This window comes from Atractosteus spatula, chromosome 28 (assembly GCF_055471065.1).
Source record: "Atractosteus spatula isolate fAtrSpa1 chromosome 28, fAtrSpa1.hap1, whole genome shotgun sequence".
NCBI classification, from domain to species: Eukaryota; Metazoa; Chordata; class Actinopteri; order Semionotiformes; family Lepisosteidae; genus Atractosteus; species Atractosteus spatula.
The window spans coordinates 6,693,700-6,713,196 of NC_142733.1; the positions used below are offsets into that span (position 1 = coordinate 6,693,700).

A 19,497-nucleotide genomic window follows, 5' to 3' on the forward strand; every position below is an offset into this window, starting at 1 on the left:
TAATTTAACCCTGAGCAAACTTCATAGTAAACTAAAAATGCATGCATTTCTTTTACCAGTAAGAATCCAAGGAGTTCACGATTTTCAGCACATCCACTGTTATTATCCTTTATAATTTAATTATCAGCTTTTGGTATCAACCCTTACCCAAATCATCTATGTCATAATTTGGTCAAATTCTAATTATAATGAGTTGACCCGACTATTATTAAAGGACAGAATACTTAATACTTTAGCACTCCACTGGCTGAGGAAATGAAAATCAGTTCTCACATCTCCCCTTGGTTCCTAGAAATAAACCAGGGAGGCAGCTGCAACTGTGAAGTTGGGCTGGAGGGAGGGAAGCTAGAAAAGATGAGCGCTAAGTTGAGGACAACCGGTGACAGGTTCCATGTGCTCCAGACAGATACATGTACAGACTGAACCTCTCAGGGCCCAATTCTGGCAGAACTTTAATTCTATCTTATTTACATGCTGTGAGGAAAACACAAGGAAACTGAAGGATGATTGCATGAATTCACAAAACTACATGATCAGCAAGGTCTTTCTGAATGAAACAGGTAGAAGATTCTGCTCTAGATCTTTTTACATTATAATAACTAAATTATAACAATGAAAATAATGGCCTGTAATTACTTCAATGTGACTATTTCTTCATCTTTACTGTTAAAGATCACCAACAAACATTTGGAGTGCTGGGGATATTTTTTTTGTTGTAAATCCCCCTTTTACATTCCAGTATTTTAAGCACACAAGACAGCCAGTTTCAGTCTCTGAAGGATCACTATTTGTGGTAATCTATGTACTTTCTATTACTTTTGGCTCATATTTATGGCAGCATTCCTAGTTTTTTGCAAACACTCTGGGCATAAATGTGCTCAGAGCATTTATTGGTTCTTATTGTCAAAATCTAACAACATTTCTGTTTTAATTAGAGGAGGGTAGCAGGAAAGAGTGATTTTAGAACAATTCAGCAGGACAAATAACCCACAAAATAGCCTTCAAAGTGCCTTAGCCAATAATAATGCTTTCTCAGAGGGTAGGTTGAGATTCCATGGGTCAGACAATATTGGTGAGATACTGGGTCATTATACTAGCCAATACAGGGAATGTCAAGTGATGGTGCTCTCAGTGGAACAGAGACTGCTCTGATTTGCCTGAAGTCTGCGGGCTTGCAATGACGTTAAAGTGAGATGCGCCTCTCCTCCACAAGAAACTAGCTCTCCTGTCTAGCGCTATGGAGCTCATGGGATATCAAAAACACAAATGATTCAGGCTTCAACACAAATCCATCCAGGACAAGAGCAGCCCTCAGTCTTGTTTGTGTCATATGATTCCAGCAAAAGCTCCAGGCTGCCCCAACCATTGTTAGGTCAAGTAGCATCTGTGTGCCACCTTTTCAAAAGGAAAACTGTTGTGCAGTCAGACACAAGAGTCAGTTCAATAGGGTTTAAATCATTCGACCATATGGGTAGTGATAAGTACTAAATTTTATTAAAAGTATTATTAACCAATCTGAATCAACTTACCTAAAAATGAATTTAGTGTTTGGAACTAGAGATAAGGCGGAGAAAGCAGCCATTATTCATTTAAATCGAGCAATTCAATGCTTTTGTCTTCATTTTCATCTGAAGAGCTAATTACCTGCTTAAACACATTTCAAGATTTTGCCATGATAACTAACACAGAGGATCACATGAAAAATTGACATACCTCAGGTGTGTAAGCAAAATACCTCACCCTGTTTGGAGACTCCAATTTAACACGTGGAGACTGTCAAGTTGATAGTAGGGACAGAAAAAAATTGCCAAGCTTGGTCCTTACTTTAATGAAAATTACATTCCCAGATATGTGTAGGCTGTGACTGTCTGAGCTAGACCCTGTCCCCTCGGCACAAAGCAGCCAAGCTCGGTGGTTAATGGGGTCAGATTTCTTCACATTGATGAGAGATGAGGGCATTTCTAACACTCAAATCATTATTGAAATACAGACATCAATAGTAACCTAGCAGGAATTGCAGAGGGAACTGAGAACGTGTATTGTCAAGTCAGGTAAGGGGTGTAACCCCTATTGGAGCCAACCAGATAAGTCTGTGGGATGGAGCTAAGCTCTATATAAGAACTTGAGATATGAAAGAAACAGCAAAGAAGACAGAAACCACTGCATAAGCTGCTTTGCACTTTAAATCCCTTTAAGAGCTTCAGAGCTTCATCGACAGAAACACTGTAAGTATCTAATCCTTTATGCAAGCTTCTTGAATTGTTTTGCACGTTAAGGATTGACAGTCCAGGAAACAATTTCATTATTCTGTGACGATCACCAAATATTTACCACAAGGTTAAAGGTATGCAGGTGTATTTACTGGATACAGAAATCTCAACAAATTCCCTTCTTAGTTTTACCAGAAGACTGAATACGAATGCTGGAATTTACACACATGTGGCAGTGTTTCAATAATTATGTGGTCAGATCATTACAGCCACAGTACAAACCCTTTGATATTACTGCTTTTAGTACAGCTATAAACATCAGTTTTAGGTTCAGAGTGGTTAAATACCAGTTGTACTTCAAGTATTTTATAATGATGTTTTGATGTATATTTTCTTGACATACAGACGAAAGTTAAAATTTAAAATAAAAAATCTCTAAATAGGATAAAGTTGTGCCTTTGAGTTTAAAAGTGGAAAATAAGCAGAAACTACTAGACAGACTTCATGTTCACTCGCACTACAAAAATGTTTGTTTACATGTTACATTTCATCTGTGAATATAGAAACACATACAGTAAACCCCGTTCAGACTGTCTGAACCATTTTTCTCCGTTTCATATATAATGCAGATTTTAGAAATATTTTAGCTAGTCTTAGCAGACCTGGTGCCATACTTTCAATGTGATTGAAGGGATCTGTAAGGGACAGCTCTGAAGCAGCTGATCACAGCTGTAAGCCCTCCCTAAGGCAGCTGTGCGAAGGACTTTCAGTAACTATGCAAGTGTTTATTCTAAAGGTCAGCAATTTACATATGAAGGGAAAAAATGATTTTGTTGCAGGAAATATGAGATCTCGTGTGTTTTTTTTTTAAGTGGCTTGCAGTTAAAAGACCGCCTGAAGCACTCACTTGGCTCAGCTTGCAACACAGCCATCCAGCTCGTTGACGAAGCCCTCCGTCAAGACTAAGCCATGAAGTTCAGTGTGCTCTTCTTCCTCCTGTTGCTGGCTTGCCTATATCTCAGCATGGCACAAGGTAGGTGCAAAGGGCAGGGGGCAGGCTGTCTTGTAGAAACCTAGCACAACTGTGGCATGCAGAGATGACTAAATATTGTATTCTGTTGTGGGAGGGTGTCAGGCTATCAGGGGATGATTGATACAGTAGTTAAGACTGAAAAACAGCTGTGCATTGATTATTTAAGGTCTATCTTGACAGCTAATTAATCCAAAAACCGATGCATTAGCTCTCTCCATCCATCATTTATTAAGTCCTCCTCCTGTTAAGTATTCTAGCATTATTTACTGCCCAAAAACTAAGTCATTAGTATATGGATTATCAAGTGTCTTATCTTTTTTATTCCCATATTTTTCTTTACACAATATGTTCTTATCAGCGATGTACAGCTTCAGTTAATGATTAAGTACTTTAAAGATGCAACAGAAATATATAAAACAATAACTACAGGTAATACTTAACCTATTAAAAAATACCCTTTGTAACTCTCTGGAAAAAAAATATTTCCTGCTTAAATTAATTCTGATTTCATCCCTCCTGTTAAGAGACCTGTCTCAACATTAAGGAAATTTGAATTTTATTTCATCAGGAGTTTTTTCAGCACAGTCTTGAAAGCGTAATGGTTTAGAATTTAAATTAAAAAAATTAAACTAATTGATATTTGAATCAATAAAAGCAGGGTAATATGCAAAGATCTTTTTGCATGCCACACACGTAAGAAATACAAAGAATTGTAAATGGAAATCTAAGTAAAAGTCATTGTAATAACTTCACAGATTAAATTACACATTAAAAATTGTATTCATTTGTAATCAACCTTACCTAAGCAATTTTTTAAGCTAACTTAAAAGTTGAACAGAAAGCTGTATCTGCTGGTCTACAAATAACATATGTTTTTTAAATTCCAGGTTCCTACGAGAACTGCTGTCTGAAATATGTGAATCATGTTAGTAAGACGGTAAAAAGAAATATAATTGAGTACAGGAGACAGAAGACCGATGGAGGTTGCAATCTTCCAGCCATTGTGTAAGTAGCACAGAAGAGGCTATGTTGTGCATCATGACTGCACTGAACTGCCTTAAAACTGCATTTTTATTACAATGAAATGAATATGTCATTCTGTTCTATTTTATTTGCTTGCTTCTTGACAATAGCAGCTGTTAAGGAAACATGTCTATATTTCCTTGTAAGAGCACAGCAGGCTCAGACAATGTGGACACCTTGTTCATTCACCTCCATTCAGCTCTCTGGGTTGGTTTTGCTCCTGCCCTGGAGCTATCCTGATACCAGTTACAGGATGTACAATGATAGCTGAACCCACTGCGGCACAATGCCTGGCACATCCTCACTCTCATTGCCTCTAACAGGTTCAAGATGAGGAACCGTAAGCTGTTCTGCGCCAACCCAAACGAAAAATGGGTGGAGGACGTAATAAATAAAATCGACAGGAAGATTAAAAGGGTGAGAGTTCTTTTACTGTAGTGAAACTGGCAAATTGAGTGGAAGTCTCTGAAAACCTTTGGACGTTACATAATGGGCATGTTGTGAGCATAAACCATTTTCCTGTAGCCTCTTACAGCATTTTCTTTGCTTTTTATTAATATGCACAGCTGAGGCGAGAGCAAACCTGGGTTGTCATTTAGTGTCTTTCAATCATTCACACAGACCAGAATCTGCAAACCCTGAACCAGAATCATATTTCTGCATAAAGACCAAAACCTGCATGAAAAGAGTAGCTCAATGCAAAATGTCTAAGATTTCTTCACAGCAGCATTTATAATCTGTACGAACAACTGAATAGAGTTAACTGTATTTTATTCATATGGACTCCAAGTGTCCATTATCCGCTCTCTGGAGATGCAGTATCTCTGCAAACACAGCTCTGGACTCAAACCTTTGCTAAATGTACTTTGCTTAATATGTTTTGCCTTTGTTAAATATGTTTTGGAGCCTTTCGTTATAATACACCGTACTAAAGTTCTCTAAATATAAATCTAAAACTCAGAACATCACAAAAAAGTCACATTATAAAATCAAAGGAGGTGTTGGGGCATTGTGTAATCACTTTAATTCATCAGTGATTTCTTGACTTAGATTCCTAACAGATTTAGAAAGAGAATTTCTTATTAGCAACTGTGGTATTAAATAGCAAAAGGCCTGATTTTTACAGGACAACGGTTTGCCTTAGCAAAATGTAAGAGGACTATAGGTTCCAGCCAAACTGTGCATCAATTTCATTTTGCAGTGTGAAAACTTCTGAAACTATGCTAATAACTGTAATAACACTTTTTTTTTTTAACAGGGGACCAAGAAGAATTCTGGCTAAAGCTGGAGTGACAGTCCAGATGTTTCAGGCATCTGTAAATCACTTTCAGCGCTACTGTCTTTTGTAGCAGCTGGAGTGATCGCATTGATGGTAATTAAGATGCTTTGATCCACCACTTTTCCTCTAGGGCTTCTGCCTTCCAAGGAGTCCTCACACAGGGTCTCTCTTGTCTCCATGCTTTTTCCAGACTCTGCTGGCCTAGTAAGCCATGCCAAGATAACAACAAACACTCCTGACTGATATCATAATAACAGCTAACAATCAATAGAAGTCTGAACTAGGGGTGTATACTGTATATCAGTGGAAGACCTGCCTAATGCATATATCTTGCAGCTCTGCTTTTGCAATCCATTTTTTGATGTGCACGTTCCTATTTTAAAGTACACGTCAAAGTAATTAATGCACACACATGGAGCAAGCAGTGTATTAAGTATTGCATGTGTTAGACATGTCCTTATTATGCATATATACTAATGTGAAATATGTCATTACATGCTTCTGACAGTATATCCTCGCATTCGTCATGCATGTTCTACAAGTGGGGGAAAAAAAACGGCTGCTGGATATTTTTTGTTCTTGAACGAAATGCTTATTTGCTGCTGTGGTATTAATTCTGTTTTAATGAAAAAGAGGCATTGATTAGAGTCAAGGAGGTTGAAACGTGGATTGCATTGCTTATAAAAGGTATTTACAGTTTAAACAGCTAATTAGATTTTTTTAAAGCTCAATTTCAGTGTTGACTGATCGGCCATCTTCTTACCACACCTGTAGTCAAGCTCTTGTTTTCCTCAGTTGGGTGTTAAATGCTGTACTGATATGCACCAGCACAGAAAAGCAATTTCTCACAGCATTCCTTGAAGTACTGGAATGCAGGAGTCCAAAACACATGGTGACAGATTGAACCACAGGGAGTCAAAGTCTCCTTTTTGTGTTCCTATTGAAATTTCAGCGGCTTCATTGCCCCAAAACATTATCTCATCATTGCCACAATGTAATCATTTGATCTATTCCAAACATCATCAATAATACTTGAATTATTATTTCATTACCAAGTTTCGAATACTATAAGGACAAGCAGTGACAAGCAGATAGAAAGGTGGCTCTTTAGCAACATGGTTACACTGGGTCCAGGTTAATGTTACTCTAGAGCAGGATCGAGAAACAAGTCTTTTCCCATCTAGAAGGGACATAACTGACAAATGGAGCCAAGAAAAGCCACTTAAATTCATTTAAGAGGTGTATAAAAGTCAGCCGATGCAGAAATCTAGAAATTATAAAAATAAGAAGATCATAAAAGAAATAAAGGACCATCCTCAAATTACTTGCATCCATACACTCAAACAATTTCTATCATTTTGTATCAAGGTTTCTAACATCACTGGCTGCTAATCTATAATTCTTAGACGTGGTTTGGGGGGGGAAGAGGGTTTATCTTCTGTTGTTAACTTTAACTTTGTATAAGTTTGTATACTGTATATATATTGTAGTCATTATTGTACTGAAAAAGCCAAATGCTTTATTTTTGTATTAACCAAATGGGGAATAATAGAGAATGTGACCAGGCTGCAATGTTCAAAGTGTATGTCAACCAATCCTGTGACATTTCAGTCAGTGTGTATTTGAAAAGGTGATTGTGTGTTGTGCGCTTGTATTCCAATAAGCCTGGTAAATGAATGGTTTCTGAGTGCCTGCTACTTTTGAGCCAAAAGAGTGCAGCTTTGCGTTAAAAGTATATATTCTTTGAGTTTTTGTTCTACTATATATTTTGTTTCAATAAAATGCATTTCATTTTTTTTGTGCGTACTAATTTAAATAAAATTTGCATGCACATTTCCAGAACTGCACGTGAATTGTGGTGGTTTTAGCTTCTACATTTAACAAAGCTGTGTCAGTTTGCTTAGTGATGGGCTCTTGCCAGTGAACGCAAAATACTGGGCCATCCTCCATCAGAACTCAATACATTAACTTCAAAGTGTGGGGAACTGTAAAGGAACAAGTAGTAGTTAATGCCTCGTTGATAAATGAAAAGAAAGAAGATAAATCAATATTTTGGCCTTGGAGCCCTTTTGAGGTGTGAAACAATTAGCCTCTCCTTATTCCCTTTCTTAAAAAGTCTGCTTTGGATAGAAGCCAGGTAAGTGGTGGGGTTTCTCCTTTGTGACTCTCTTATTGCATATATACACTTGGCTAACAGGGCAACAACTGTATCTTATCTTCAGGTAACACTTTGCAGCAAAAAATACAGTACTAAACTCTGTGACCTAGATTTTAAGAATGGACTTTCTTTTGTTCAGTTTGAACTCTGGCGAATTTTAACCCAATGCAGTATTTTTATGAATATTGTTGATTGGGTGTTAATAAGAGCCCAGGCATGGCCGTTTTCAATCTGCAGTATGCTGCCAATTGGCAATGACTAGGAAAAGCCAGGTGTTGCTCTTCCCATGGGTGATAACTCCAAACAGCTGTCAGTGAGACCTGAGTCACTCCTCAAATCAAGCACAACTCTGCTGTGTGCACAGTGGGGCTCACAGGGTGAAGGAAGTGCGGAAGATTCTTGGATGACAGTGGGAAGTCTCCTGGAGGAAAACATGCATGATCTCCATGTCCTCCTTGCTGGTACTCAGTGGGAAAGGAGAACTGGGGAAAAAAAATCAGAAAGCTACAGTATAGGAAGGAAAATAACTGGAAATTGGAAACAATCAGGCCAAACAAATGTGGGCAGCCCCACATTTACTATTAAATTATGTCTGTGTTTGAAAACCTTGTATGACTTAAGGGGGAGAATTGTACATACATCCATAACAGCCATTTAAAATCTCATGTTTGATTTGGCCATAAATCCGTACAGAATACTGCAGTGAAATAATGGCTGCCTTTAACCACCCCAATACTTTGTTTACACACCAGAAATCTGCTAGAAAATCTTGTGCTTCTGACATGTCACATACAGGTGATCTTTTATAACATGAGAGAAGGTGAAAGGCTACTCCACAGCTTGCATAAGGCCCTAAAACAGAGTTACTGAAATCCATACATGTTAAAGATTTACTGAAAAAACAATAGACCATCTTGACAAACATAACTGGAGCACACCTTTTATTCTTCATAGAAACATTTAAAAGTCATTTCTACACACATATGCTTTTTGTAAAAAGTCTAATTGGTCATAGCTTCTGCATACTTAAGCACTCCCACAGATGTGGATCAATTGTTTGCTCACTTTTCTATAAATCTATAAATTATGTCCTTAATCGGAGTTTATTAGCCCATAAAAATAAATCATCAAGTATCAAAAGAGTGTAACAAAAGAGTTGTACCCTGGAACTCCCAACTTTGATCTTTGAATCTCGATATGAACTTAACTCCAAATTCTGAAACTCATTATTGGACTTCTATTAGTCCGGATTACACAGAAGCAGAGAACAGGAAGAGAAACTATAAAAACTATGAAGACACAAAAAAGGACACAGTTTCCTGAAAAAGGCCTCAATTTTTCTGCTTGGAGGGACAGAATTTTTCACGTCAGCCAAGTTTTAGGAAGCGTGCCTTCACAGGCATTTTCTGCAGCAGCAGCAGTAACACTCAAAATACAGCACACTTTTCAGAACGCAGGATATCTTTCCTCGTGTAACTTTGCTTTAACAAAAGACAAGGAATTCAGCACAATCAACTATTGAATCAGAGCTGAAATGAAAACATAGCTTGTTGTAGAATTGAATTTGCCTGACATCCATACCCACGGGTTAAAACAGTAACACATTTATATTGCTTTCAAGATAATAGAAATAGAAATAGAAATAGTGACTTTCTGCATCTGTCTAGTTCAGCCTGCTCATTCAGACAGTCCCTTTTCTTGATAAGTAGTAAAGAATCTTAAGAAATAACACACAATAATCGTAACGTCATATTTTGCAAGTCTCTTCCCATTCTTCTTATGAACCATAAGTCCAAACACAATGGCATCATTGAAATGTAAAATAACACATTTGTTCGATAGATACATTTGAATTTAGCAGGAAGCTATGCATGGAAGACTAAAAAAAAGAGATTTGGGACTTTTTCCATGACAGGAAAACATCCTGTTTTGTTTAAGAATGAATCATCTCTCCTACTGCCCTAATCTGTCAGTGAATATCAGTCCCTTCATGGGCCGATTGGACGATGTTCAAGAACTGGACATCTTCCATTGTAAAAGGGCCAAACATGGCTACATTTTAGAAAGATCGAACCTAAACACAGGAAAGAGATCATCGTTTTGGCAGCCATCTTTACTCCACGATACGGTAGATTAATATTGTCAATAACCAGAGTTCTTTTTTTATATAATCCGTTCCGGTACAAGTAACAAATTATTTATCAAATCAACTGGTGTGAACTGATGTCACCCTGCAAAATAAATACAACTATGTCACCGCGCTCCAATCAGAAAGACATCAGAGAGCTAAACAACAGCACCGCACACAAAAACATGTCAGGATATCAGGTGTGGCCTGGCTTGTGTCGTGAAATAATACTGGCACATAAGATGACTTCTGCAAAATCAACATAAAATAGTGCAAAAATGAGTGCCTTGAAATATATGGGCTGGGACATCTCAAGCTTGGGACCATTAGAATTAACTCAAAGTATAAGCCATCCTCAATAGAAAAAAGCATTTAGTCTGCTTTGCCAAAACTCCTCTGAGCTTCTTCTCTAATGAACAGTGGGAGCAGGGTGAAAGGGAGTGTCGTGCTCTGCTTGTGCATTCATGTTTGAATTTTTTTGCAGTCTCACTTGACAGTAATGCACACATTAAATAACATTTAATAAGTCCATCTGCCTTTAATGACTCTTAATTGATATTGAGTGCCCCAGTGTAACACACTGAAGTAGATCACGTAATGTGGCAATGTTTGCCCTTAAAGGAAGACAGGAGGTAGTATCTCTCCTACTATTAGGCAAAACATTTGACCCAGTTCCATAAAACTTGCTGTGTGATGAAAATCACAGCTTAATGGTATGTGAAGGGAGAAAACAAGATTTGGAAAGGGTCCATTTCCAGTCTGCTTCTGTACTCTTTTGAGAAGTGTGCTTGCATATATTGGGATTAACACAAAAAAAAAGTAGACTAAACAGCAAAAAGATTTTTCTTTTAGTTAGGCTATTCCCCCGCCACCTTCCAAGTGATATTAAATGACACCATACCTTAGCTTTTTCAGATGAAAGTAAGCACACAGGTACAGGATGAGCTCTGTAGTAATTAAACAATTCGGCACAAAGGTGCCTGAATATTTTGCCTGCAGCTAAAGTTGTTCTTAATACCCTTATGGTATCAGAAGCAAAATGTTACTAAGCTAGAAGACAATCCAAGTCTGTGGATATATCCCTAAAATGTATTAAATTAAGTGCAACCACATTATTTCGGATTTTCAACATTGCCAGCTAGATGCGTCAGTGAGTTTATGCCTCTATGGAACACCCGCCAAATTGTTTTTATATCTATTAAAATCTCATTAGATTCTTATTGGGGCTAATTGTTAATAAATATTTTGCCCGAAAGATATAATGTATTTAGTACTCTGCTTTTGAAACATTGCTTTTTTGGCAGGCAATGACCTCTGTAGGCTTATGGGTTTATAGAACTGGTGAGACTTTTTTGTTCCATTTCATTATTAATTGTTAATTCTTAATTGTAACAGTTCCAATGTGCTTATTAGACTAAACTAACAAAAAGAGTGACCATTCTCTGCACAAGACCACACTGCAAGGAGTGTATATAATGTAAGGAATTATATTTCAATGTCTTCTTAATAAACAACAAGACCTTTCTTCTTTTGAAAACGTGAGATCATTTGTTTTTATCCGTAAGTAATTGTCATAAAGAGTAATTACTGTATAACCCCAAGCATTTTGACATAGTTGTATAATTGCTCCGTTAATAAAGAAAAATAAGAATAATTCGAAGTTAAAGCTGTACTGTTAAGATGAGTCACAGAGGAAGTGTCATGCCTATTATTTTTGTTGAGACAATATATTGTATAGATACGGGCAGCATGGTGATGCACTGGTTAGCATTGCTGCCTCGCTGTGCTGAGGCCTTGGGCTCAGTTCCTGGGGTATTGTCTCTGTGGAGTTTGTAAGCTCTCTTTGTGTTCACATGGGTTTCCTCCCACCGTCTGGAAACATACTGGTAGGTTAATTGGCTTCTGGGAAAACTGGCCCTGGTGTGAGTGCGTGTTTGTATCTGTATCACTAATCCATAGCTCGGGCCATGGATTAGTGTCCTGTCAAGTGTGTGTCCCGTCTTGCACTCATTGCTTGCCAGGGTAGGCTCGAAATCCCCTGTGACGCTGAGCTGGAAGAAGCCATTAATAATGGAAAGATGGATTGTATGCATAGTTTATTGCAGTGGTTTGGTTGTATATTATTAAAGTGAATGGTGCTTGGTTCCAGAGACCGTTTCTTCTCAGATGGAGAAGTTATTTTTTTCCCCACTCAAACTTAATTAATTAAATAATTCTTACACTGATATAGCACTTTTCTGGACACTCAAAGCGCTTTAAAAGGTGACAGGGACTCCCTTCCACCACCAACAACGTGCAGCCCCACCTGGATAACGCAACAGCAGCCAAAGTGCACCAGTACGCTCCCCACACCCCAGCTCTGAGTGGGGAGGAGAACAGAGTGATGAAACAAGTTTGGAGATGGGGATTATTAGGAGGCCAAGATTGATAAAACCCAGGGGAAAATTTGGTCAGGACACCAGGGTAACACCCCTACTTGTTTCAATAAACACCCTGGGATTTTTAATGACCACAGGGAGACAGAACTTCAGTTTTACATCTCATTGGAAGGACAGCGCCTTTTTGACAGTATAGTGTCCCCATCACTATAGTGGGGCATTAGGATCCACACAGACCACCCACTACTGCCCCCACTAACACCTCTTCCAGCAGCACCCTTAACTTTCCCAGGAGGTCTCCATTCCAGATACTGGCCAGGCTCACTCCTGCTGAGCTTCAGTGGATTGTCATTTGTGAATTGCGGTGTGTTACAGCTGCTGGCTATAATTTATTTGATTATAATTTTTTAAAAACACTATCCATACTTTCCCGTAAACTACAGTACATGAGTTTTATCCCCTGGCCCATTACGTTTTTTTTCATTTGCACTGTTCTCATTCTGACGGATAACAAGACAAGTCAATGTGTAACAAATAAATAAATAAAGGAAAGGAAGTCAAAGAGGTTTTTTTTTTGTCCCCACAAAACCAAACAATTAATACTGGGCCTAACTCCAGACCCTTGTAAAATAAACCTAGAGTCAGATTTCACAAGGTTAGATGAAACATGTATTGTTTTGATGTTTCACCAATGTTTAGAGACCAGTGTGATACAACACAGTCATTTACCAACTGAGTTCAAACTCACAAAAGTTCAGAAAAAAGTCAGATGACAAAAAAAACCACATCAAAAACTCCTGTGAAATTGTAATTGCTGTCAGAGCTAGACTTTACCCTGTGCTTTCCTTCCCTTTACATTCGAACAACATTCAATAATGTATTCTGGACTAGCTCACTCAAAAACAAATTAAGAGATTGTCTGAAATCGGTGGGACAAGAACTCAGATTTGCAGACGTCCAAATGAAGCAACTGTGCACACAATTTTAGTTTTATGGATGTGTAGAAATGAACAGATGATATTAATGATGAGGAACACCTGACAAGTCAATCAGATGTGATTGGAAAATGTGTTGCAAGACTTTATCATGACCGGTGAGTTGTTGTGGTTGTGATCAGGTCTTTGAAGACTCCGACATCCTGTTTGTGAATTAGAGACTGACAAATAGAAAGTTAGGTTTCTTCACATACAAAAAAATTAGTAATAGAAAATGGTCATGAGTGTAGCCCGATGCACAGCAGTATAGGATTTCTAGCTAATTTTATCTCGCCTGACTTGAAAAATCAGAACAGTATTTCACCAGCGTGAAGAAGCACCACTTATAAACAGGAAGATGAACTTGACAATTGCCAAGGGAGATAGGGAGTGGGAAAGTTACATTAACTCACTGGTCTACAGCATGTTTTTCAACCTTAAGCCAAGAAGCCAGTGCTTGACAACATATCTAATAGACTAAATAAAAACTCTTTCTTTAATACACTTTAAAGCAAAAATAAAATGCAAACATCTGCCCTTGTGCTCTAGCACATATATATTGAGGAATGTTTGTTTTGTTTGACTCATGTGAGGGTTGTAATTGTTTTGATTATTACTGCTAGGCCTTTTTACATTAGCATGTGTCAGTTATACCGAGATTGTTCATGGTGTGGTTCTTCAGAGAATCCCAGCACAACAAATAAGGGAGAAGAGGAGAGGTGAAAACCTGGAAAACCATTCCTACCTGCCATTTCCAGCAATCTGTGGAGAAAGTTCTGTCTCCTCTGTGTCCAGGGGTGTCCAGTCCTGATCTCGGAGGGCCAATGTGTCTGCAAGTCTTTAAGATCTCTTCAAAGCACTAGCACCTGGACAGTGGGAGAAGGTGGTTAGATCGATCCAGCTGTACCTGTAACAATCTGCTTGAGCTCGTTAAAAGCTAAATTGGAATGAAAACCTCTGGACACACTGACCCTCCAGGACCAGGGTTGGACAGCCCTGATATGATCCTTGCAAAGAGACCACACCACCCAATGCAAGCACATTTGAAAGATCATTTTCAAGCCAGGGGGAGAATCGACTTTAAAGATACTACACGCACAATGCATCTTTTCTCTTGCATTCCAATCACGTTCATTCTGGTTTTAAATACACTGTATGAAGCATAAATATCAAAAACTGACAGTCAGGGGGCAAGCTAACCTGCCTTTGCAGGCTGTATCTCTTGATTTCTCTGCCAATACTCTCTCCCTTGCATCACAAAAAAACATCTCCAAACCTGCTTCTTGGCACAGACCGACTCATACTTTTCTCCTCAAAAGACAACAGAAAACCTAATGAAACAAAGAGAAGGGCAGCGGGGGGCCAGTTTGCCGTCACCAAGCACTTTCTTGCCAGCTGTTATAAAAAAAGTCTTACTTTTTGCCATGTTCTCTAATTTGTAAGAGACTAAAAATGTACAGGCTGCTTAAAGGATTTAATGCTTTTCCATGTTTACTTCAAGCTGCCCAAACACGCACAAAAGAATTGTACATATTTTTTTCGAACGGTTCCAGTGATTTTCTATTCAAATAAATGATTTCGCTCCCTCAGGGTTGTGGGGGGAAGGAACAAGCTGTCCTGCCATGTTACTGAAGTCAATGTCCTGGATTTTTTCAAGAAATGGCTGGATAAGATCATGGGGATGGCCTACTCTCACCTGCAACACCATCAATGTCCTAATAAAATGGATTGGTAAGAAGGCCTCCGATTCCGTCTTGTGGCACTGCTCATCAGCAGAGATGAAAGTCCCTTAATTTGAGGAGTGAAACAATGTTTTCCTTCTCTGGCTGACCTGCTGTGCAACGGAGCTGTTGCACACCACCCCATTGGGGCTGCACCTCACCGGTGGCTTACTGTAGGTGGGTAGCCTTGCTTATCGAAATCTCCTTTGAGATAAAAAGCACTATATGAAAGCAAGGAATCACCAGTTCAAGTAGGGAGCTGCGTGAGCATGTGTAGGCTGCAAAGGAACAAGAAAAGGTTAATTCCGTGCAGAAAAGAATGGAGACTCTTTGAGTGTCGAGCAAAATGCATGAATTGACTTCAGATCAGGAGCGAAATATTTTGACAATACATAACCCTACAGTATATCGTCATTGGCCTATCCTGGTGTGGTTACAAAATAAAAGCCCACATCTTTGTGTAATAAAAACTAATTGTGATCTGAAGGCCTTCAGAGGTGTTTTTATTGTATAGCCATCTCCATATAACTGCCTATCTAGACTATCTTATCTAGATAAGATTGCACTTTTATGGTTTTCGCCTCAGTCTTTTGCACTGTGTTAAATGACCTCCAACATTTGTTTAAGTGTGTCATAAACTTAAACAATAAGCCCGAGAAATCTTAACAGGCTTTTCCAGTCACCTGGGTCTGCTTGTCTGCTTTGACTCTTCCCTAGACAGGTTGATTTAGTGCAGCTCAGCGATCAGAGGGCAGCAAACGTGTTAACCACAGAACCTGATTAAAGCAGCGCTCCTGAGCCTTCAATATGGCAAAGCACAGACATCTAAGAGTCTTATAGACTGCCTTTTGGTGGTTTTCTGTACGTGCATTTATAACTGCACTTCCTGCTCAAAAGGTTTTCTGACAGGTAGGGCTGCTGAGTCCAGTAAAGGTGCTTACCCTAACTGCGGCTTGAATTCGCATGATCTGGGAGGTGTGGGTTCAAGCCCGGGCTATGTCTACATCCCCAGCTTTCTTCACTTTCCCACTGGCCTCCTGTGTCCATTAAATTCAATTGAGCTTCAAAATATCTTTCTTTATGCCTTTCAGTAACTGTATTCCAAGCTTGTAAAAACATGTTTCCTGTCAGTCGGTGTACACAGATCTATCAGTACATGTTATTTTCAAGAATTAACAACCCTGATCATTTCCATTTTTTATGCAGATGTCATTTTTTTTTAAGACAAGGCGAGGATGGTGGTTGGGGCCAGACAACAATTTTTCCCTTTAAGCAACCCTGTTCTTTAAAGGAGACAATACTTTCAAACTGAGTGACTGCTCCCTACATGCAGATATACCACCCATTACATTTAAATGGAAACTGCAGTACCAATTTCTCAGACCAGTAATTAAATCTCAGTAACAAAATAAATCAATTAACATTATAGAAAAACTTGAGTAATTTCGAATTCAGCACAAAATCGGGAACTTTGTGAAAGTACTGTAAGTCGCCATGTTGTCACAAACTCGCATTTGAGTTTCCATGAACATTGATGTGAAATGGCCCTTCCTGCTCACTAGTCACTGTAATGATGAATGTAATGTGATGAAGGAGCGAATAAGTACAGATTGTGTAGCAGACAATTCACGGCAAAGTGTTCCAGCGTGATCTGTATGCAGAGTTAACAAGTAAATAGTATTTGTCTGCAAAACTGTTTTGAAATCAAGAGCAATATTTCTATTGGATTAAAAGACAGTGCTTGTGTACAGAGTAATAGGGCCGCCATACATCAGTTCGAAGTTTGAATCGCAGAATATGGTACTGCAAATATCTAGAAATTATATCAGCTTTGTGATGTAAACTGTAGGTTTTACAAGTTACTGTGCACATTTTACTTTTATTGTCGTTTGAAATGCTGATTCTTTCTAACCTCGATATATAAAAACACAGTTGCAGTTGCCCTTTAAGCAACACATTTTTTTCTGCCTAGGTGTAACCACGTCTTACTTGCTTCAAGGAACACAGAATGTGAATGAAAAAATCTCAGAGCTTAAACATAGTGAAAAGATGGAATCTGGTGTTTTGAGCCCATCCTTTTTTTCTCTAATCATCTGTCTTAATTCAGTGAGAATTGAGTGAGACAGCTGACAGTACAGCTCATTTTGAAATTTGTGCTGACTATGTTTATTGCAACAGACTTGGAAAGTACACAAAAATGCATGTTAACCTCTAAGATGTGTTTTGTACCAACTGTTAAAAACTACATTGTGGTCCTTATTTCACAAGTGAAAAACAGTAAATACCAACACCAGCAAGCAACGGGCACAAGGCAGGTATACCCTGGACTGGATGCCTGTCCATCACAGGGCACACAGAGACACAGACACACACACTCACACCAGGGGCAATTTTCCCAGTATATCTTTGGACTGTGGGAGGAAACCAGAGCACCCAGTATCTGTATATCTTTATTTCTCTAGTAAAATATGCAACTGTATAAATGGATCCAAACGCAAGTGGCTTTGGCTAAAAGCATCAGCCAAATACATTGGTAAGAAACTAGCATCTTTATTAATTAGGGTACCTTGGGGGTCTGTATAGGACTTTTATCATTCCCTTTTGCATTGCAACACAGATTTCCCACACATGTGCCCGTAAGAAAAGACAGGAAAGTATCCTTCCAGCAATTCCTGCCTCCTCAGCTGTGAAGCAGCGATGACTATGCTGCGTGGGGCTCCTTCAGGCCCGTGCTTCTCACTGGCAGCAGCACGGCAAAGCAAAAACAGATCCACGAAGTTTCCGACAAGCAGGTCTCGACAGGAGAGGGCAAGACGGGGAGCAGGGGAGATGAGGGCACTAAGATTACAGAACCCATAAAACTGAATTTCAGCGAAGTCCAAAATACGGTAAGGCTGCATGTGTAAACTAGTCCACAGTAAAAAATAAAATACTTTAATAACTACAATAAGAAAGTGGCCATGCCAAGTGTTATGAAGAGATGCAAAAACCCACAGAAGAATTACAAGTTGCCACTTAAGTCATTGGAATAGTAATGGGATAGAGAAAGGAACCCATTGTCCAGAGCACATTTATATCATGGTGATAAAACTCTGTTTTTTAACAGCACGCCAGGTTTTTATAATAGCAATAAAAACTCCTTAGGGTAAGGGCTGACCTTTAAAACAAAGATTTGGCTTTGACGCTTAGAAATTATTATTTCCCCAATGGCACGGATCACTGCTGTACATTCTGCTACTCATATAATCGGTTTTGTATAATTACGCTTTATTTTTTTTTTTAAATGGCTAAAACGTTATGATTAGCTGGTCTGACTTTTCTAAGCCGCTTAACTGCCTCAGGAGCTTTTCAGCACCACAGCGCTGTTTGCGAGGGGCGGGGGGGGGCTGCTGTTGCAGTGCCCTCTGCTGGCGAAAGGTCAGATGATCTTAGTTCCTTGAGAACATTTTTAAAGCGGTGGATCTCGTCCCTAATCCCAGGGGAATCATCATCTTTCCTGGATTTCATTCCAACTGACCCCCATATCCATCCATTCTAACCACTTTACCCACCTATCCCCAACAAGCAAAAGGCTCAAGGTGGAATACATCCTGGATAGAACCAGTGTCCACTGCAGGGCAAACACACAAGCACAGACGGGCCCACTCACACTAGGGCCACTTTTCCCAGAAGCCAATTAACCTGCCAGTAAGGCTTTGGAAGTTGGAGAAAACCCATGCAAACATGGGGAGAACATACAAGCTCCACACAGATAGTGTCACAGGCCTGGAATTGAACCCGGAGCCCCAGAGCTGCAAGGCAGCAATACTAACCACTGTGTCACTGTGCCACCCTGAACCACTGCTAATTGATTATTTTTATATCAGCCTGCTTGCTTAGACATTGGTTTTCCTTGTTTCTGCAAGCTTCTAAAAATAGCCTACTAATAATTCACATCATTTGAAACTCAAGCATACAGATCTTTAAATAATTGCTTCACTACATCCTTACCTTTGGTTCTGATTAAACACCTCCCGATGGCTGATCAATTCATGATGAACAGACACAGGTGGGAATGCGTCAGCCCACAACCAGTATCCACCCTCCTTCCGCGACACCGCACCTGCATGAGGGGAGCCCTGCAACTCAGAAAGCAGTCCGGAGGCGATATCAATTACCGTTCTCATTAACCCCGTCCGGAGCTGAAAGGATGTTTAAAGAATGCCAGGGTGTAGACGATTAAGATCTCAGCTGGCGCAAAAACCCAGACAGACGATTCCCCCCAGGGCCCGGATCGGGAACTATCCTACAGCACAGGAGGAGCTCACTCACCTTCCACAGAGTGTCTCTATATAAAGATACCCATGATGTTTAAAGGTACACAGTTAAAATATACTTGTACCATTATCAGACAAACAATTGCTTACCCCAAATCAAAAAACAGTTTCTGATTTGTCCAAATATTTGTGGTCTATTTGATTCTGTGATCTATAGTCAGGCTATAGTATAGCTTATTCCACCTTCACTCTGGTTTCATCCAAATGCGCGCTTTTCAGCAGGCTGTGGAAAAACCTGATGCCATGCACTCACCTTGTTCCCTCCATCATGTTCCAT

At 39.2% G+C, this 19,497-nt stretch overlaps 1 protein-coding gene across 1 annotated transcript; it reads left to right on the forward strand.

The window, feature by feature from the left end:
- Positions 1–2,132: 2,132 nt before the first annotated feature.
- On the forward strand, positions 2,133–7,341 carry ccl25b (C-C motif chemokine ligand 25b). Its single transcript, XM_088907861.1, has 5 exons — positions 2,133–2,225; positions 3,083–3,243; positions 4,131–4,248; positions 4,590–4,683; positions 5,525–7,341. The coding sequence occupies exons 2-5, from the start codon at positions 3,180–3,182 to the stop codon at positions 5,546–5,548; spliced, it is 300 nt and encodes a 99-aa protein (XP_088763987.1). The 5' UTR covers positions 2,133–2,225; positions 3,083–3,179; the 3' UTR covers positions 5,549–7,341.
- The last annotated feature ends 12,156 nt before the right edge of the window (positions 7,342–19,497 follow it).

What these genes read in the sequence shown, in the direction of transcription:
- ccl25b (XM_088907861.1), top strand. Translation starts at nt 3,180, where the DNA reads ATGAAGTTCAGTGTGCTCTTCTTCCTCCTGTTGCTGGCTTGCCTATAT. An exon ending in ATATCTCAGCATGGCACAAG is followed by an intron (nt 3,244 to 4,130) that starts GTAGGTGCAAAG and finishes TTTAAATTCCAG; the next exon opens with GTTCCTACGAGAACTGCTGT. An exon ending in TGCAATCTTCCAGCCATTGT is followed by an intron (nt 4,249 to 4,589) that starts GTAAGTAGCACA and finishes TGCCTCTAACAG; the next exon opens with GTTCAAGATGAGGAACCGTA.